This window comes from Mytilus californianus, unplaced genomic scaffold (genome assembly GCF_021869535.1).
Source record: "Mytilus californianus isolate M0D057914Y unplaced genomic scaffold, xbMytCali1.0.p SCAF_5, whole genome shotgun sequence".
NCBI classification, from domain to species: Eukaryota; Metazoa; Mollusca; class Bivalvia; order Mytilida; family Mytilidae; genus Mytilus; species Mytilus californianus.
Window position 1 is genome coordinate 23,652,839 of NW_026262701.1, and position 22,682 is coordinate 23,675,520.

General features: G+C 33.3%; 1 protein-coding gene across 1 annotated transcript in view; it reads left to right on the forward strand.

Annotated features, from left to right (window-relative positions):
• Nucleotides 1-1,606: 1,606 nt before the first annotated feature.
• Nucleotides 1,607-22,682, forward strand: part of LOC127703047 (TAR DNA-binding protein 43-like) — a 29,363-nt gene continuing 8,287 nt past the window's right edge. Inside the window, exons 1-3 of the mRNA XM_052207439.1 lie at nt 1,607-1,953; nt 7,390-7,553; nt 19,747-19,890. Of these exons, the coding sequence (XP_052063399.1) occupies nt 1,716-1,953; nt 7,390-7,553; nt 19,747-19,890 (546 nt within the window). The 5' untranslated portion in view covers nt 1,607-1,715. The remainder of the gene's footprint in view (nt 1,954-7,389; nt 7,554-19,746; nt 19,891-22,682) is intronic.

A 22,682-nucleotide genomic window follows, 5' to 3' on the forward strand; every position in this document is an offset into this window, starting at 1 on the left:
TTGCAAAAAAGATGAGGGGTCAATACGCAACAGCATAGCGTATTGCACAAAAGCATAAATTGAATATAAATTCAAATCATATTACCAATTCTAAGTTCTTTGACTACAGTTATTTTGTGTCAGAAACCTATTTTGTGTCAGATATTAAATACAATCTAAATTCAGACCTGGACCTGTATTAAGCGCGAATATTATGTCCATTTTTGCCCCAACTGTTCAAGGTAGGACATCTGCGGTCGTATCCAGCTGCGCTCAGCGAAGCAATTTATTATGTTTTAATATGGTTAAAGAGTTGTGCATTAATATTTTAATGAAATTCATGTCCCCAGACTAATTTTCCTTGGAAATCATGTCCATGTCATTGTTATTCCTAGGTAAAAACGTCCATGCCCTTTTTTTTAAAGGTAAATATAATTGTTATGTTTTAATATTGTAACAGTTTAAGAGTTGTGTATCAATTTTTTTAATAAAATGTATGTTCCCAGACTAGTTTTTCTTTGAAATAATGTCCGTGTCATTAATATTCCTAGGTAAAAACGTCCATGTCGTTTTTTTAAAGGAAAATTTTAATGAAAACAATTATTTACATTGAAAACAATGGAAATTTAAATGTTATGTTTTAATATTGTTTAAAAGTTGTGTATTTACATTTTTGATAAAATGTATGTCCCCAGACTAATTTACTTAGGAAATCATGTCCCTGTCATTAATATTCCTAGGTAAAAACGTCCATGCCCTTTATTTTAAAAGGTAAATATAATTGTTATGTTTTAATATTGTTTAAGAGTTGTGTATCAATTTTTTTTAATAAAATGTATGTCCCCAGACTAATTTTTCTAGGAAATCATGTCCATGTCATTAATATTCCTAGGTAACAACGTCGATGCCCTTTATTTAGAAAGGAAAATTTTAATGAAACAAATTATTTACATGTAAACAATGGAAATTTAATTTTTACGTTTTAATATTGTTAAAGAGTAGTGCATTAATATTTTAATGAAATTTATGTCCCCAGACTAGGTTGTAACGTCCAATGTCCTTTGGGAATTAGAGGAAAAAATTACTGGAACTTTCCAATCTTAACTTAGAAAATGTGTTTTATTTATTTTCAATAATTTTATAATATAAAAATTACTAGAAAAACAAGTCTTAGGACAATTTTTCCTAGAAAAATAAGTGCCAGACATATTTTACTAGCTATGGACTTATTTTCCTAGGAAAATTTGTCCTGGGACTTACATTCCTAGTAAAATAATTATCATGGACTTGATTAACTAGGAAAAAAAGTCTGGCGGACACATTTTACTACCGGACCAAATTTACTGTTACATACACACTGTATATACAAGGATTTGTAAAGTACTATACAAATCCTTGATATGGTGAATATATAATGAAACATTTGTTATCTATATACAGTATATGGATATGACTCTGTTGTGCTCTTTCCAATAGAATATTGAATATATAACTGTAGATCTACAATACACCAAAAAAATATGTCCGTTATTACACATTACTTTTGTTCACAAATTTTGGTAATAAACTGCACCAGTTTTGGGGTTATAAATGCGTTTAATAAACTCTTAATTTTCAAGCCGAAAGAAGTACTTGATGACGTAGATTGACGGATTTTGACAAATTGACAATATTTGGCGTGGCGTCGACTGGTTTGGAGGAAACATTCATTTGTTAAGACCGATAATAACTCGAAAATGACACAGTATATTCAGGTTAGCGAAGATGAACACGATGAACCAATTGAAATACCAAGTGAAACAGATGGCACACTCCTTCTTTCAACATTAGCAGCACAGTACCCAGGGGCCTGTGGACTGAAATACAGAAATCCGTCAACCGGAAATTTCCGCGGTGTTCGATTAAACGAAGGGCTATTGTATCCTCCAGATAATCAATGGGGAGACCATGTTTACATTGTAGTTTTTCCAAAAGGTGCTTACACTAAGAATTTGCATTAACATATTAACATGAGATGTAGGCAGGTCAAGAATAACCATTAATTGGTGGATTGTTATTCATTATACCTCAATTCAGGTATAATCCACCATTTGACATATAGACCAAGTGAGGTATAATGCAGTTTTTATTCACAAAATTGTTTAATGAGATATCCGAGCATCTTTTTGCATATACCATCTTAAGCTTTGATGAGTATAGTACTCATTGGAGACATGTTATATTTATCTTCTGACTTTTGTGTTGCGTTTTGTGAAAATGTAGATTATACATGTACATCAATTGAGTTATAATCCACTATTTGATCAGTCTGCAACGTTAAGCGGTAGCCCAAAGCCCCTGACTAGTAAAAATCTCATCGGACTTGTGCAGAAGCACTGGTGATTGCCCGACCGGTCTAGTGAACATCTGAAATCGTTTGCGAAATTGTAGCCGTTATTTTATTGAATCTATATAAACAAGTTATAAATTTGTCGCCGACATTGTTTTCATCCGTTAACTGGTATCCCTATTCAATTATATACAGTTGATCACCCTTCTAATAAAAGGAAACCAGTCGTCAACACGATATAGGCTGTGTTTGGGTATACGCCAGAGGTGGCCTATGGTTATCCATGGGTACCTTTGGTTTGATATTCTACATGTATATATCAAAATATCAAACCATTGGTACCCAAACATACTTATGGGAACCATAGGCTGCCTTAGGCGTAATATCCAAACACAGCCATAATTAAAGACCAATGAAATCGAGAAAGAGACTCAACCACGTGCTTGCAATAAACACAATCTATAAATACCGCTCAATGTAAACAAACAATCAAGAATTCGATCTCATTCGATACTGAAATGGAAACCGGGGTCTATCTAAGGTAAAACATTGAAAAGTTGATAATTCCAACATGAATAACCGGAAAAGTTTCGAGTTGTAAAAACCTATGCAGAAAATGATCTAGGCATTTTATTATTTTTTTTTAAACAAAATTAACGAAAGTGACAATATAGAGGGTATTGATAGGTTTTTTTTTTTAGGATAAAGAATAATGGGCAATAAAACATAAAGAATATTTGTTTACAGAAAAATCGCCTAAAAAATAAAGAATTGAGAAAAATGAGGTTTTAAAATAGCATAACAAAATAAATAATAAAGAAATGAACCTGATGAAGGCCCCTTCCAGATCCAAAAGAAGTGCCAGACTTGACTGACTTACTTTCCCCCTAAAAAGTAACAATCCGTAAGTTGAGTAATAATTTACTAGGGCTTATTTTACTTGAAATGATACAATTTTATGGAAAAGAATTTTTTTTTTTTTTTGGAAAAAGAACTATTATAATTTTTTATTGGACCTGGGGAAAAAAACAAAATTTTTTGATAAGCTATATTCACTTTCAGATACAAAAATGTAACCTCAGAATGCAGGATTTTACATCTAATCTTCCAAAATTTTCTTGGGGGGGCATGCCCCCAAACCCTCCTAGGAGGCTCGGATCACTTCGTGATCCTCACCAGTGACACAAAATTTTTCAGGTCTAGTATACATCAATTCGGGCTAGTTTTTTTTTAATCAACTAGCCCTATGGGCTAGTGCTTGGAAATGTTTTTGGCACAGACTGTTTGATGGATATTCACGACTGGTTTCCTTAAGCAGTCAAGGGTATAACTTAAATAAGTTATCAGAAAAAAATAACATACATATTGTTATTGTGGGCTAAAATATAAAAAAAACTGTGATAACATATGTATGTTACATGTTTCAAAGTGGCAAATTATATACATCCTCTGTTTTGTTGAAATGTATACAAGTTCTATTGACATTGTTATTGTCTTTATGCGTACTAAACTTTAGTACGATATAATAGTTCATAGCTTGGTGATCATGCATAGTACACCTATGCGAAAGATTGCAAAATTTTTAGTTTCCATTCTGTAACTTAAGTTTGCCCCAACAAAACATTATGAAACCTATACACAATATTCATTACCACAAAACTAAGATCAAGTACAAATTTTTTGTTTCCGTTTTCTAACTTTAGTTTGCCTCAACCAAATGTTATGAAACTTATACACAATGCTTATTACTATTAACACTTTTACCATTCTTGAGTTATGTCCCTTTATAAACATAAAAATTGCTTTAGTTTGTCTCAACCAAATGTTAAAAAACTTATACACAACCGTTCTAGAGTTATGGGTGTTTACAATAGAAAAATTGCTGAATTTTTATACGCCCGTCAATTTTTGACAGGATGTATTATGGTATACAAATGTCCGGTGTCTGTTCGTCTGTCTGTCTGTCTGTCCGGCATAAACATGTCGCACCGTAACTTGAGAATGACTTATCCAAATTTCAAGTAACTTAACATAGTTGTTTCTTATGATGGTCAAACGATCTGTATACTTTTTGGTGAAAATAAGATTAAAACTTTTTGAGTTAAAGGACTTAGTAACTAAAACAGGTGTGTGGTTTTTTTCACATGTCGCGCCGTATCTCAAAAACAATTTATGATTATTGCTTAAAACTTTACACACTTCTTAGTTATATTAATCTTAAGATCTGTATACTTTTTGGTGATGATTCAAAATTTTATTTTAGAGATATTGAGTATTTTGTTAAAAAAGGGGGAGAGGTTTTTCACATGTCGCGCTGTATCTCAAAAACAGTTTATGATTATTGCTTAAAACTTTACACACTTCTTAGTTATATTAACCTTAAGATCTATATACTTTTTGGTGATGATTCAAAATTTTATTTTTGAGTTATTGAGTATTTTGTAAAAAAAGGGGGAGGGGTTTTTCACATGTCGCGCCGTATCTCAAAAACGATTTATGATTATTGCTTAAAATTTTACACATTTCTTAGTTATATTTATCTAAAGATTTGTATACTTTTTGGTTTTGATTAAAATTTTATTTTTGAGATTGATTTTTTTTTTTTTATAGGGGGGGTTTTCACATGTCTCGCCGTATCTCAAAAACGATTTATGATTATTGCTTAAAATTTTACACACTTCTTAGTTATATTAATTTAAAGATCAGTATACTTTTTGGTTTTGATTCAAAATTTTATTTTAGAGATATTGAGTTTTTTGTAAAAAAAAAGGGGGGTTTTAGCATGTCATGCCGTATGTCAGAAACCATTTATGCTTATTGCATGAAAATTCACACACAATACGACGGGCGTATCATGCGCTCATGGCGCATCTGTTTATAAGTTTTTGTTCTCTACTTAAGTTAGCCTCAACCAAATGTTATGAGACTTACACACAATGCTTATTACCACAAAACTCAGATCAAGTTCAAATTTGGGTAGCGTCACTTTTACAGTTCTTCAGTTATGTCCCTTTATACTATATGATATGCAAACAGGGGCATCATCTGTGTCCACATGTGGACACTATCCACATTTATTTTGTACTGCAACAATTAATTATGTGTACAATTTTGTTGAAGAAAACAAGTCTGTATCTTAAACGCCTAAGTTCAAGTAGGTACCAATTTACCTCTGTCATTATATCAGTAACTGAGCTGGTGTTGTGGAAGCAGTTGCATTTGAAGCAGGCTGCTCTTTTCTGAACTTTTTCAATTTGTGAAATTTGTTGTTTTTGATGTGGATCCCAAATGGTCGAGAAGTACTCTTATTTTGGTCGGACAAGAGCTTTGAATGTATGAACTTAAACTTTAGGTGAGGCTATTTTAAGGTTTCTGCGAATAAATCCAAGAGACTGGTCTGCTTTTGATGTCATGTTGTCAATATGTTTATTCCATTTTAAGTTTGATTGAAGAGTTAGGCCTAAATATTTTGTAGAGTCAACTTTTTCGAGTGAGTGATAATGTAATTTGTATGTGAAGTCTAAAGGTTTTCTTTTTTTGTGTTACATGTACAATGTTGCATTTATCAGGGTGAAAATGCATGAGCCAGTCCAGCTCGCATCTGCAGGCCGCTTTTAAATAAGACTGTAATCTATTTGTGTCATCCAGTTTCTTAATTTCTCTATTAATAATACTGTCATCTGTGAATAATCTTAAAGTAATATGTTGGATATATTCTGCCAAATCATTAATAAATATTAAGAATAAAATTGGTCCAGCACTGTGCCTTGTGGAACTCCAGATGTTAAAGGAATTTTATTTAATGTTTCACCTTCAAGGACTACTGTGTGTGTTTGTGTTCTGTTTTTTAAAAGTCTTGAATCCACTGTAATGCATTGCAATTGATACCATAGAAGTAGATTTTATGCATGAGGGGATGGTATGAAACTTTGTCAAATGCTTTTGAAAAATCCATTATTATGTCATTTATGATGTCAGTTTGAATGTTTTTATTTATTTGAATTTGCAAGATCTTGAAGAAATTTTATTAACTGAGTTTCACAGGAACGGGATAATAGAAAACCATGTAAGTCATATAGAATTTTTTTTTTAAGTGTTTCATGATATTACTAACTAACATGTTCTAATAGTTTGCAGTAAATGCATGTTAGTGATATGGGGCAATAGTTTATAGGATTGTGTTTGTCGCCTATTTTGAACGCTGGACACACACTTGCATGACGCTAGTCATCTAGGATCTTTTCCAGACTCTGGAATCCAGAGTACAGTGATATTTGAAACATGATTGACAAGATGGGAGTGATAGATGTCTTGCACTCTTTTAAGATTTTTCCATGGATGAGATCAGGCCCAGTTGCAGTTTGTTTTGTTTGTTTGTCTAAACATGCTAAACATCAGCATTTAAGCAAGCACTTGACTCAAATTGGAATAAATAATTTTTTTTTAAAAGACAACATTCAGATATGGTCTGTTTCTACATTATATGCCTTTGAACTGTGTCAAAAATTTACTTCTTATGAATTTCACAGTATGCTGCTACAGATTTGAATCTCATATCATCAAACCCTGTAGTTAGGGATTGTTGATATTAGTTTAGTTGATAGAGCAGTGGCATATTGTGCCAAGGGTCTTAGGTTCATTCCCCATGTTCCCTGGGTGAAAAATAAAATAACAAAAATACCGAACTCCAAGGAAAATTCTAAACGAAAAGTCCCTTATCTAATGGCAAAATCAAAAGGTCAAACACATTAAACGATTGGAAAACAACTAACATATTCCTGACTTGGAACAGGCATTTCCTTATGTAGAAAATGGTATATTAAACCTGGTTTTATAGCAAGCTAAACTGTTAATTCTGGAAGGCAAATCATACTGTGTTGCACGTCTGTGAAAAAGTTTATTGTGGCATAACTTATATTAACACGATTAAGGCAATGCTGTAATAGTCTTGATAAATTTGATTTTCCATGCTTATCATTTTTGCCAACACTTCTGATGCATTTTTTTTTAGATTTTTTTTACATAAAATAGATTGACCTGAAAGTGTAAGAATTTCAATAAGATTCTAATTAATGTTTTAGATAACAAAAGAAAAGGAGAAGAACAAACAGAAAATCCATCAGCCAAAACCAAGAAATTAGAGAAAAAGTGCAGTGATTTGATTGTGTTAGGTCTGCCTTACAAAAGTACAGAAGAAGACCTTAAAACCTATTTTTCAAAGTATGGAGAATTAGTTTTAGCACAGGTTCGTTGAAAATTGAATGTAAAATAATATATGTTGATAGATATAAGAAGATGTGGTATGAGTGCCAATGAGACAACTCTCCATCCAAGTCAAAATTTATAAAAGTAAACCATTATAGGTCAAAGTACGGTCTTCAACATGGAGCCTTGGCTCACACCGAACAGCAAGCTATAAAGGGCCCCAAAAATTACTAGTGTAAAACCATTCAAACGGGAAAACCAACGGTCTAATCTACATAAAAACGAGAAACACTTAAAAATCACATCAACAAATGACAACCACTGAACATCAGCTGGTTCCTGACTTGGGACAGGTGTAAACAAATGTATATTTTATATTTATTTATTTAAATGCACAGTTATATGGGGTTGATGGCATACATGAAATTCACAATATAACACACTATACAGGGTCACCACACTTCAAAATTTTAAGAGAGAAGTGGCTTCTTCCTCGCAGCCAAACTGGGAGAAGTTGAGACCCAACAGAGAGAATTGAGTCATGGCATTAATGATTTTTATGAATTAAATTTCCCAGCATCTATACCTTTTTGTTATTTTTCGGAGCCTTTAGCATGACAACTGTTAGGTGTTATTTTCTTGTCTTGAGGCATTATTGAAAAAATAAATCGATCAAAGCTGCTTCTCAAAGCTTTTTCATACAAAAGACTGTTTAGATTTGCTTACAAATGTGCTAAATACATAATACATCACAAGAATAATAGAAGTACACGACATAATATATGTATGTACATATCATGCAGTTGGTGACTGAATCTACTCTCCTCAGTGACAATGACTAATTAATAAATGGAGCAGGATACTGCATAAAACAGGGGACATGAAAGACATAAACCAAGTTATCAAAGTTATCCATATAATTTTAATTTATACTTGAATAGCTAGGTATTTCTAAATTTCTGTATAAATTCAAATCTCAAGTTTTCATTTTGGCATAAACGCTCTTCTCTTTTTAAATTTCTGTACCTCCCCCTTTTCAATTTCCAGAATATGGTCAGACTCTCTTGCCCTTAATCAATTAAAACTTTTCCTGGTTTCAAAATTATTTTTATGCCCCCGCTGTAGCGGAGGGGGCATTAAGTTTTACCGTTGTCCATCTGTACGTACGTACGTCCCAAAATTGGTTTCTGTTCTCTAACTTGAGTTTGCCTCAACCAAATGTTATGAAACATAATGCTTATTGCCATAAAATAAAAATTAAGTTTGAATTTTTGTGGCGTATCCTTAACAGTTCTAGAGTTATGCCCCTTTATTAATGGAAAAATTCCAAAATTTTTAGTTTCCGTTCTCTAACTAAAGTTTGCCTCAACCAAGTGTTATGAAACTGATACACAATGCTTATTACCACATAATACAGATCAAGTTTGAATTTTGGTAGCGTCACTCTAACCGTTCTAGAGTTATGCCCTTTATAAATGAAAACATTACAAAATTTTTAGTTTCCGTTCTCTAACTTAAGTTTGCCTCTACCAAATGTTATGAAACTTATACACAATGCTTATTACAACAAAACACAGATCAAGTTTGAATTTTGGTGGGGTCACTATAACCATTCTCGAGTTATGCCCCTTTATAAATGGAAAAAAAAAAATGCAAAATTTTTAGCTTCAGTTCTCCAACTTAGTTGCCTCAACCAAATGTTATGAAACTTGTACACAATGCTCATTACCACAAAACACAGATCAAGTTGAATTTCGGTGGATTCATTTAACCATTATCGAGCTATGCCCCTTTATAAATCAAAAAATTGCAAAATTTTTAGTTTCCGTTCTGTAACTTAAGTTTGCCCGAACCAAACATTATGAAACCTATACACAATACTTATTACCACAAAACACAGATCTAGTACAAATTTGGGTAGCGTCACTTTTATTGTTTTTGAGTTATGTCCCTTTATAATGTTGTATGCAAGCGGGGGCATCATCTGTGTCCATGGTGACACATTTTCCATTTTCTTTAAATATAAATATAGCTGGATGTTATAATTCTTTTAACTTTACTATATATAGTGATGGGGCCATCATGGGGGAGTTTGTCCATTTGTTCTTCTGTCCCACTTTTTTATCTTTGACTGCTCCTGAACCACTTGACAGAATTTCTTGAAACTTTCATAAAATCTTACTCACATGATCATGATGATGTACTTTTGCACCTTTTTGTTTATTTCTTCATCTGAATGATTTTTATACCCCGTTTACGGGACGTATTATGGTATACCGTTGTCCGTCTGTCCGTCGTCAACATGTCGGACATCAACTCAAAAATGCTTTAACCAAGTTGCATAAAACTTTGGTGAATTGTTTATATCTATTGACGTGAGCTCACTTTCGTTTTTTATAAAATTTAGATTTTACGTTTCCGAGTTATGGGGTTTTATTCATTAAAAAAAGGGGGATTTTCCAGTTTTGTTTGTATGTATTGATGTAAGCTCCCTTTAGAATTTTATAAATTTTACCTTTTACATTTTTGAGTTATGGGGTTTTATTCATTAAAAAAAGGGGTGATTTTCCAGTTTTCGGACAATAACTCAAAAATGCTGTCACCAATTCTCATGAAACTTTGGTGAATTGTTTATATCTATTGATGTAAGCTCCCTTTTTATTTTCATAAATTTCTAATATGACATTGAGAATTGATTGAACTTTATTTGTTTATAGTCTGACAACAGATTTACTAAGTATTGCACAACAGCAAGAAATCTTTAATTGAATATAAATTCAATTCATATAACCAATTTCAAGATCTTTGACTACATTTATTCAGAAACCTATAATATGTCAAATATTTAATTACAATCCAAATTCAGACCTGAATCAAGCTTGAATATTGTGTCCATTTTTACCCCAACTGTTCAGGGTTGGACCTCTGCGGGCGTATCTAGCTGCGCTCAGCGAAGCAGTTTATTGGAGTTTGTTTTGGGATGACAGTAACCTTCTCATATCTGCACACTATAGTACACATTTTGTGGGTATCCATTTTGAATCTGCAACTCCTCCTTAAACCCTTATTACAATTATATTTGTTGAAACTTTCTCACAATCAAAACCATATAATACTAATTATGCTAATTTTGTTTTTGATCAATACTTTTTGGGATTTTTGTAAGCAATATATATACTTCAAATGCAAGGAGCCATAGCAAATGATGGACTTGTCTTCAAATGCAAGGAGCTGGGGGTATCATTTTAAGAGTTCTAGTTTTATAATGTGAAGCTGAATTACACATTCAATTGAAGTTATAGTGACAAGTAAAATCAACTGCAGTTCTGCACACCCTGTTATCAAGAGAATAGTCTATATCTACTATTAAAGCTTTGTAGTTTCATTGGGATGTGAAAGCTTTGGCTATAGAAAATGTCTTTGAAGCACAAAAGCACTTCAGCCAAAAAAGACATGAAGAGTGCAATGACCATGTTGATTAGAAACTGTTCTTAAATGTAACTAACAAAATGAAATAACTTATTCAGCACAATTTTTATACGACCGCAAATTTGCGGTCGTATATAGGTATTGCGTAGGAGTCGTCGTCGTCCGAAGACACATTGGTTTTCGCACTCTAACTTTAGTTTAAGTGAATTGATCTCTATGAAATTTTACCAAAAGGTTCAATACCACAAAAAGAAGGTTGGGTTTGATTTTGGGGGTTATGGTACCAACAGTTAAGGAATTAGGGGCCAAAAAAGGGCCAAAAATAAGCATTTTTGTAACTTCCAGACAAAATCACCAATTCACCAACATTCCAACTGACTCCATTTTCAGAAAACGACATCTGTAACAAACATAAACTTTTAGCTACCGCTTTACAAGCAGAACCAAATACAATGAAAGTCCCAACTATGTATTGGCTTCCGAAGCTACACAAAACACCTTACAAATATAGATTCATTTCGTCTTCAAGCCATTGTTCCACTACTAAATTGTCTATTCTTCTTACCAGTACACTTGGTACAATCAAAAACCTGATAATAAATTGTTCAAATAAGGCCTTCGAAAATAGTGGAATTAATTACTTTTGGAGTGTCAAGAACTCGTTGGAAGTACATGCATATATTGGTGATTTTGAATCTGTTCAAAGTTTAGATTTTTCTACCCTATATACCACATTGCCTCACATTCTCATTAAGAAAAAATTCACACACCTAGTTAAATGGGCATTTAAAAAGTCAGAATGTGAATATATATGTTCAAACTCTTTTAGGTCATTTTTTAGTAGCAATAAACAAAAAAACTATGTCAATTGGACATGCTTTGATACTATATATGCCCTTGAATTTTTACTAGATAACATTTTTGTTCGCTTTGGAGATTCCGTATATCGTCAGGTTATCGGAATTCCAATGGGGACTAACTGTGCACCACTTATTGCGGACCTTTTTTTGTATTGCTATGAGTTACAATTTATGACAAAAATCAGCAAAGACCCATCGAAACAACATCTGATACACAAATTTAATAATACTTTTAGATATTTGGATGATATTTTGGCTCTCAATAATGACGACTTCAGTATGTATACTTAAGAAATTTATCCTGTTGAACTTACTTTAAATAAAGCTAATACTAACAATGACCACTGCCCTTTCCTCGATCTTGATATCTATATCATTAACGGAAAGCTTAATACTAAAATATATGATAAAAGAGATGATTTTTCATTTCCTATCGTTAATTATCCATTTTTAGATGGTGACGTTCCCTTGTCACCATCTTACGGTGTTTATATATCTCAACTTGTACGATTCGCTCGTGTATGTAACAATGTTTTAGATTTTAACGAGAGAAATTTATGTATTACTGAAAAATTATTACACCAGGGTTTTCGATATCACAAACTAGGCAAAACATTTACTAAATTTTATCATCGGTATAAGGACATCATTAGAAAATATAGCTCAACATGCAGACTTCTTATACGTTCAGGTATTTCACATCCTAATTTTTTATGGAAATATTCTTTATAAAGCACAAAAATGTCAGTATTAACCTCTGAAGCTAACAAAACCTTTAAATAGACTTATTAAGAAGGGATATAGTTACGATACTGTTGTCAGGTCATTAAAGATTGCATATTTTGGCGTTAATATTGATTCACTTATAGGGTCTTTGCATCGGCACTAAACACATTTATTTAAAAACCAGTTGTTGGCATGACATGGGTTATGTTCTTCTCATATATGTTATGATGGTATGATACTAAACCCCTAACGGGAAGGATTGTGCCTGATATTCATATGATGAAGACATAATCTTTCAATCAGTTTAATTGAAGTCTGGAGCTGGCATGTCAGTTAACTGCTAGTAGTCTGTTGTTATTTATGTATTATTGTCATTTTGTTTATTTTCTTTGGTTACATCTTCTGACATCAGACTCGGACTTCTCTTGAACTGAATTTTAATGTGCGTATTGTTATGCGTTTACTTTTCTACATTGGCTAGAGGTATAGGGGGAGGGTTGAGATCTCATAAACATGTTTAACCCCGCCGCATTTTTGCGCCTGTCCCAAGTCAGGAGCCTCTAACCTTTGTTAGTCTTGTATTATTTTTAATTTTAGTTTCTTGTGTACAATTTGGAGTTTAGTATGGCGTTCATTATCACTGAACTAGTATATATATTTGTAGAAGGACACCTCCGGGTGCGGGAATTTCTCGCTGCATTGAAGACCTGTTGGTGACCTTCTGCTGTTGTCTGTTTTATGGTCGGGTTGTTGTCTCTTTGACACATTCCCCATTTCCATTCTCAATTTTATAACTTGTGTGTTAGTGTATGGATCTCTCTGACATTGTACCACAAGGTTCCATATCACACAGGGAATGCTGGGATTGATTTTGGGGGTAATTGCTTCAAAATATTAGGAATTATGGGCCAAAAAAGAGGCAAAAAACAAGCATTTTTCTAGTTTCATGACAATAACTTGTGTGTAAGTGTATGGATCTTTCTGAAATTGTACTACAAGGTTCTATATCACAAAGGGAAAGCTGGAATTGAGTTTGGGGGTAATTGTCCAAAACATTTAGGAATAAGGGGCCAAAAATAAGCATTTTTCTAGTTTCCAGACAACAACTTGTGTTCAAGTGTATGGATCTCTCTGAAATTGTACTGCAAGGTACCATACCTCAAAGGGAAGGCTGGGATTGATTTTGGGGGTAATTGCTTCAAAATTTTAGGAATTAGGGGCAAAAAAAGGGGCAAAAAACAAATTTTTCTAGTTTCAGGACAATAACTTGTGTGTAAGTGTATGGATCTTTATGAAATTGTACTACAAGGTTCCATATCACAAAGGGAAAGCTGGGTTTGAGTTTGGGGGTAATTGCCCTAAATGTTAAGGAATTTGGGGCCAAAAAGGGGCAAAAAACAAGCATTTTTATACGACCGCAAAAATTGAAAATTTTTTGGTCGTATATTGGTATGACGTTGGCGTCGTCGTCGTCTGGCGTCGTCCGAAGACACATTGGTTTTCGCACTCTAACTTTAGTTTAAGTGAATGGATCTCCATGAAATTTTACCATAAGGTTCAATACCACGAAAGGAAGGTTGGGATTGATTTTGGGGGTTATGGTACCAACAGTTAAGGAATTAGGGGCCAAAAAGGGGCCAAAAATAAGCATTTTTGTAACTTCCAGACAATAACTTGTGTGTAAGTGTATGGATCTATCTGACATTGTACCACAAGGTTCCATATCACAAAGGGAGGCTGTAATTGATTTTGGGGGTAATTGCCTCAAAATTTTAGGAATTAGGGGCAAAAAAAGGGGCAAAAAACAAGCATTTTTCTAGTTTCATGACAATGACTTGTGTGTAAGTGTTTGAATTTTTCTGAAATTTTACTACAAGGTTCCATATCACAAAGGGAAAGCTGGAATTGAGTTTGTGGGTAATTGCCCGAAACGTTTAGGAATAGGGGGCCAAAAAGGGGCCAAAAATAAGCATTTTTCTAGTTTCCAGACAATAACTTGTGTTCAAGTGTATGGATCTCTCTGAAATTGTACTGCAAGGTACCATACCACAAAGGGAAGGCTGGGATTGAGTTTGGGGGTGATGAATCATAAGGGGGTTCAAAAAATTTGGGGGGGGATTTTTTTTTTTTCTTTTTTTCCTTTTTTTTTCTTTTAAAATTTTCCATTTTAAGTTGGTTATTTCTGATTAATATTTAAAAGCAAATAATAATGATATGGTAGGAGATACACACCAAACAGGATGTGTAAATTATTATATAATAAGTATTGTGCAATAGCAAGAAATTTTCAATTGCACAGTATTGCACAATTGCAAGAAATCTTCAATTGCACAGTATTGCGCAATAGCAAGAAATCTTCAATTGCACAGTATTGCGCAATAGCAAGAAATATCCAATAGCACAATATTGCGCAATAGCAAGAAATTGTCAATTGTACATTATTGCACAATAGCAAGAAATATTCAATTGCACAGTTTTGTGCAAAAGAAGATACTTCGTATAAATTGCTTATTTCTTGATCAATTTCAATGGCGTTTTATTCTTGAATTCTTGGGGTTCTTTAATATGCTGAATCTAACCGTGTATTAAGTTTTTGGATTTTGGGCCCCGTTTTTAAATTGGTCCACATTGAGGTCCAAAGGGTCCAAAATTTAACTTTGTTTGATTTCATCAAAAATTGAATTATTGGGGTTCTTTGATATGTCGAATCTAACCGTGTATTTAGATTCTTAATTTTTGGTTCCGTTTTCAAATTGGTCTACATTAAGGTCAAAAGGGTCCAAAATTAAACTTAGTTTGATTTTAACAAAAATTGAATTTTTAGGGTTCTTTGATATGCTGAATCTAAACAAGTATTTAGATTTTTGATTATGGGCCCAGTTTTCAAGTTGGTCCAAATCGGGGTCCAAAATTAAACTTTGTTTGATTTCAACAAAAATTGAATATATGGGGTTCTTTGATATGCTGAATCTAACCATGTATTTAGATTTTTGATTTTTGGGCCCCGTTATCAACTTTGTCCACATTGAGGTCAAAAGGGTCCAAAATTAAACTTTGTTTGATTTCATCAAAAATTGAATTCTTGGGGTTCTTTGATATGCTGAATCTAACCATGTATTTAGATTTTTTATTTGTGGACCAGCTATCAAATTGGTTCATATTGAGGTCAAAAGGGTCCAAAATTAAACTTTGTTTGATTTCATCAAAAATTGAATTATTGGGGTTCTTTGATATGCCAAATCTAACCGTGTATTTAGATTTTTAATTTTGGGTCCTGTTTTTAAATTGGTCTACATTAAGGTCCAAAGGGTCCAAAATTAAACTTAGTTTGATTTTAACAAAAATTGAATTCTTGGGGTTCTTTGATATGCTGAATCTAAACATGTGTTTAGATTTTTGATTATGGGCCCAGTTTTCAAGTTGGTCCAAGTTGGGGTCCAAAATTAAACTTTGTTTGATTTCAACAAAAATTGAATATATGGGGTTCTTTGATATGCTGAATCTAAACATGTATTTAGATTTTAGATTTTTGGCCCAGTTTTCAAGTTGGTCCAAATTGGGGTCCAAAATTAAACTTTGTTTGATTTCAACAAAAATTGAATATATGGGGTTCTTTGATATGCTGAATCTAAACATGTATTTAGATTTTAGATTTTTGGCCCAGTTTTCAAGTTGGTCCAAATTGGGGTCCAAAATTAAACTTTGTTTGATTTCAACAAAAAATGAATATATGGGGTTCTTTGATATGCTGAATCTTACCATGTATTTAGATTTTTAGCTCACCTGGCCCGAAGGGCCAAGTGAGCTTTTCTCATCACTTGGCGTCCGTCGTCCGGCGTCCGGCGTCGTCCGTCGTCGGCGTAAACTTTTTACATTTTGAACTTCTTCTAGAGAACCACTGAATGGAATGAAACCAAACATGGCATGAATGTTCCTTATGAGGTGCTGACCAAGTGTTGTTACTTTGTAGCCGATCCATCATCCAAGATGGCCGCCAGCGGTGGACTTAGTTTAACATAGGACCCTATGGGAAATACATACAAATGTCTTCTTTTAGAGAACCACTGAATGCAATGAAACCAAACATGGCATGAATGTTCCTTATGAGGTGCTGACCAAGTGTTGTTACTTTGTAGCGGATCCATCATCCAAGATGGCCGCCAGCGGTGGACTTGGTTTAACATAGGACCCTATGGGAAATACATACAAATGTCTTCTTTTAGAGAACCACTGAATGGAATGAAACCAAACATGGCATGAATGTTTCTTATGAGGTGCTGACCGAGTGTTGTTACTTTGAAGCCGATCCATAATCCAAGATGGACGCCAGCGGGGGACTTAGTTTAACATAGGACCCTATGGGAAATACATACAAATGTCTTCTTTTAGAGAACCACTGAATGGAATGAAACCAAACATGGTATGAATGTTCTTTATGAGGTGCTGACCAAGTGTTGTTACTTTGTAGCGGATCCATCATCCAAGATGGCCGCCAGCGGTGGACTTAGTTTAACATAGGACCCTATGGGAAATACATACAAATGTCTTCTTTTAGAGAACCACTGAATGGAATGAAACCAAACATGGCATGAATGTTCCTTATGAGGTGCTGACCAAGTGTTGTTACTTTGTAGCGGATCCATCATCCAAGATGGCCGCCAGCGGTGGAATTAGTTTAACATAGGACCCTATGGGAAATACATACAAATGTCTTCTTTTAGAGAACCACTGAATGGAATGAAACCAAACATGGCATGAATGTTCCTTATGAGGTGCTGACCAAGTGTTGTTACTTTGTAGCGGATCCATCATCCAAGATGGCCGCCAGCGGTGGACTTAGTTTAACATAGGACCCTATGGGAAATACATACAAATGTCTTCTTTTAGAAAACTACTGAATGGAATGAAACCAAACACGGCATGAATGTTTCTTATGAGGTGCTGACCGAGTGTTGTTACTTTGAAGCCGATCCATAATCCAAGATGGACGCCAGCGGTGGACTTAGTTTAACATAGGACCCTATGGGAAATACATACAAATGTCTTCTTTTAAAGAACCACTGAATGGAATGAAACCAAACATGGCATGCATGTTCCTTTTGAGGTGCTGACCAAGTCTTGTTACTTTGAAGCTGATCCTTCATCCATGATGGCCGCCAATGGGGGGACTTCCTTTAACATAAGACCCTATGGGAAATACATACAAATGCTTCTTCTAGAGGTGCACTGAATGGAATGAAACCAAAACATGGCATAAATGTTTCTTATGAGGTGCTGATTAAGTGTTGCTACTTTGTTGCCGATTTACTGTTCAAGATGGCCACCAGGATTTTTTATTAAATTACAGGACCAATATTAAACCAAATTTGGCCTCACTCATTATTAGGGTATCTGTTATGATTTTAATCTATTTTTACATGATTTCCAAAACCAAAGTAGAATCAGGTGAGCGACACAGGCTCTTGAGAGCCTCTAGTTTATTTGTGGGACCGCTATCAAATTGGTTCATATTGAGGTCAAAAGGGTATAAAATTAAACTTTGTTTGATTTCATCAAAAATTTAATTATTGGGGTTCTTTGATATGCCAAATCTAACCGTGTATTTAGATTTTTAATTTTGGGTCCCGTTTTTTAAATTGGTCTACATTAAGGTCCAAAGGGTCCAAAATTAAACTTAGTTTGATTTTAACAAAAATTGAATATTTGGGGTTCTTTGATATGCTGAATCTAAACATGTGTTTAGATTTTTGATTATGGGACCAGTTTTCAAGTTGGTCCAAGTTGGGGTCCAAAATTAAACTTTGTTTGATTTCAACAAAAATTGAATATATGGGGTTCTTTGATATGCTGAATCTAAACATGTATTTAGATTTTAGATTTTTGGCCCAGTTTTCAAGTTGGTCCAAATTAGGGTCCAAAATTAAACTTTGTTTGATTTCAACAAAAATTGAATATATGGGGTTCTTTGATATGCTGAATCTTACCATGTATTTAGATTTTTTTATTTTGTGGGCCCGCTATCAAATTGGTTCATATTGAGGTCAAAAGGGTCCAAAATTAAACTTTGTTTGATTTCATCAAAAATTGAATTATTGGGGTTCTTTGATATGCCAAATCTAACCGTGTTTTTAGATTTTTAATTTTGGGTCCCGTTTTTTAAATTTGTCTACATTAAGGTCCAAAGGGTCCAAAATTAAACTTAGTTTGATTTTAACAAAAATTGAATTCTTGGGGTACTTTGATATGCTGAATCTAAACATGTGTTTAGATTTTTGATTATGGGACCAGTTTTCAAGTTTGTCCAAGTTGGGGTCCAAAATTAAACTTTGTTTGATTTCAACAAAAATTGAATATATGGGGTTCTTTGATATGCTGAATCTAACCATGTATTTTGATTTTGGACATTGGACCATAATAGGTAAATTAAAAAAATTGAAGTTCTTAGACCACATTCTTTCTGTGTCAGAAACCTATGCTGTGTCAAATATTTAATCACAATCCAAATTCAGAGCTGTATCAAGCTTAAATGTTGTGTCCATACTTGCCCCAACTGTTCAGGGTTCGACCTCTGCGGTCGTATCAAGCTGTGCCCAGCGAAGCATTTTATTCTAGTTTCTAGACAATAACTTGTGTTCAAGTGTATGGATCTCTCTGAAATTGTACTGCAGGTACCATACCACAAAGGGAAGGCTGGGATTGAGTTTGGGGGTGATGAATTATAAGGGGGATCAAAAAATTTGGGGGGGAGGGGATTTTTTTTTCTTTAAAATTTTCCATTTTTAATTGGTTATTTCTTATTTATATATAAAAGCAAATAATAATGATATGGTTTGAAAAGGTGAATTAAAAATTCTTAAGTTCTTAGACCACATTCATTCTGTGTCAGAAACCTGTGCTGTGTCAAATATTTAATCACAATCCAAATTCAGTGCTGTATCAAGCTTGAATGTTGTGTCCATACTTGCCCCAACTGTTCAGGGTTCGACCTCTGCGGTTGTATCAAGCTGCGCCTAGCGGAGCATTTTATTGTTGATGATGATGATGCCTGCCACTACTGTAGTGACATTGTTGCTATATGATCAAGTATGAAACAATGTTATTACAAATGTATAATATTGTATATATGTATCATATATGATACTTTTATGATACATCTATATGATTATGCAATGTTATGTACATGTACACATGTATTTATTTTTTTAAACTCATGTACAGGTGAAAATCGATCCATGGACACAAAAATCTAAAGGCTTTGGATTTATAAGGTTCCATGAGTATGATGCACAACTGAATTGCTTAGCACAACAGAGACACATGATTGATGGAAGATGGTGTGAAGTAAATATACCAAACTCTAATGTAAGTCCAGTTGATTCTTGAAAGTTTTATCATTATAGATAGTTTTGTGAGTTTAAGTAACATGCTTAAAGATTATAGTTACACGCCACAACAGTCACTTAAAAGTTCATGAGTGTGTTTGTAGTCCTGCAATTTTGATAAATAGTCAGAAAACATACATAAGGACAGGCTGATACCCAGTTGAAATTAAACAAAATTAAAGGGAAACTTCGCAAAAAAATGAAAAAATTATATTATGTTCATTATGTATAAAAAAGCACAAATTCATAAATATTAAAGTTTTATTCTGCTAGATAAGAGATCACCATCGATTTTAAATTCAGAGTATCAATTCTCTGCATGTGACCATTTTGTCATCTTCCGGTTTACGAAACCACTTGATATCTATAAACCACAAAGGACCAAAACCAGCAGTAACCTAACGTAGTCGTAATTGAGTGTCGATATCTTGTCAAGCATACGGTTGTTTTATTCGACAAGGAAAGCATAAACAGTTAATGGGTCACAAAAACGATTATAATAGACATGGTTGTGCAACCTTTCCTAACTAACTTGTAATTATTTTTTTTAAATAACTATGGTCTGTCATTTTTGAAACAAGAAATTTTGAATGGGAATTAGTTAAAAAGTCAAAGTTCAAATCAAAAATAAGGGTTCCATGTAAGATTGTTTTCGAAAATCTAATTTGTTCATAACTCTTTTAGTTTTATGTATTAAACTTATTTAAATAAATTCGGACCTTCCCTTATCTGATCACCAGAATGGCTAAAGGAATTATTTCCAGAGGTATATTGTGAGGTGACACATCCAGGTATTCAAGCGATTTCCTATCGGGCTAAAAAAAATCTTATTACACAATTACATAATGCAAGTTCATGCATCGCTTCACTTCTGAGGGTATTGATCAGTGTACACGGCCGATAACTTGTAACTTTCCATTTTAAAACTATCAGGTGTAATATACATCTTTGTCTTGCGTGTCCGATAGTGATATGCTATAGTCATTACTAAACTCATACGCTTGTTTACAAATAACATATCTGGTGTAAAGAATGATATTTATGAAAATCTAAATAATTCCAAAAAAAGATTTGATAAAATAAAAATCTATTTACATATTTTCCAAGGGTAAATTGGGGAACATGTAAGTATATACTCGTTGTCAATAATTATGGACATTTTAAAACATACAAATATTGATTTAACAAAAATGTACGCACTTGTCGATCATTGGTTTATACGCCTAGATAGAAAGTTACGGAACTATAGATAGCCGCAATTTAAAATAAAAACATGCATATTGAATATAAGAGAGAAACATCCTGAACCAATCTGAATTAAATACAGGTCGATATCTAACTTGCTTTGGTTCATCGAAGTTATGGACATAGTAAAATCACAGATTTATATTTCAATTAGATTGTTCTCGAACAGTTTAAGAAATTTGTCATCATCACAATTGTTGGATATAATGTATAATAATGTGAACATGGTTCTAATAGTACCTTTTGTCAATTTTCCTGTTCCGACATGCATGTTATATATATGCCACTGGACGTACACTAATGATCCCCAAAAAGCCTATACTTGAAGAAATAAAGAAACTTCACTCCGAATAGACTGATAGTAGTTGTATTAATGTCTGATCAGCTAGAATTTTCTTTGCATTGGTACATTCTGTATCGGTAGTGATTAAGGTATAACCGTATAACAGAGCTACTTGTATATTACCTGTATGTGGTTAGGTGACGTCCCATGAGGTCTTACGTATACAGGTTCACATTTATAATGGTTTCTGATATAACAAGGTTTTATGACATTCACACTTCTGCATGTTCTGTATACCAAATTCTTATCTTATTTTCAGACCGAATGAGGATGTGAATATTTTCCAGGAAAAATATTGAGTACCAAATTAATTTCGGGATTTTTTTCTTTCTTGGTATTAAATCACAGAAATTTAAAGAATATACTGCTTGTCCGCTTTAAGAGTATTCTTGTCATTTTAGACAGCCGTATATATGTGTATATATGTCTCTGGTTTAGAGTGGGTTTATGAATGAATGATAAGTCTTGCAAAGGCACAAGACATAAAGCACATTGAAAATTTATTCTGCCGGTCTGTCTCCATTTAAAAAAGGAAAGTGGACGTTAGATTGATTCTGTTAATTTTTATTAAACATCGTTGGTCAAATAGCTAAAGTATTTATACGTTGTGAGATTAAAAATATTTTAATAAGGGCATTCCCGATTAGGTAAATGTAAATCGCTTTGGACAGACCAAACTATATTAATGTAACTGATATAATTTTCTCTGCACATTTAAATATTCAAGGTTACCGATGATAACAGTTTTTGGTTTATACGCTCGTTTTCGTGGGCCATTTTTATTTATAGAATTATTTAATCGAAAGTAATTCAGAATTTGGATGTTACAACAAAATACTCACCTATTTATTTAAAAACTGAGCTAATGGAAAATATTAAAAAAATATATAACGGCGATTCAGGTATTTTGCCACCATATTCCTCCCCAAATAATTTTTTTTTTCTGTCTCAAAACCTTCTCTTTTATCACTTTTTTTTTATGTTTTTCACACCTGAAACGGTGAAGCCTTTGAGGCCAAACAACACTCTAGTGAAGATCAAAAGATTAAAATTACATAATGCTAAACTTTTAATTATCATGAATTTAACCACGCCTTTACCAGGTAGTGTCAGTATAATACACATTGTATTTACACAGTACTTGCTGGAAATGTTTGCTAGACTGAAGCAAGGATTTGTATAGT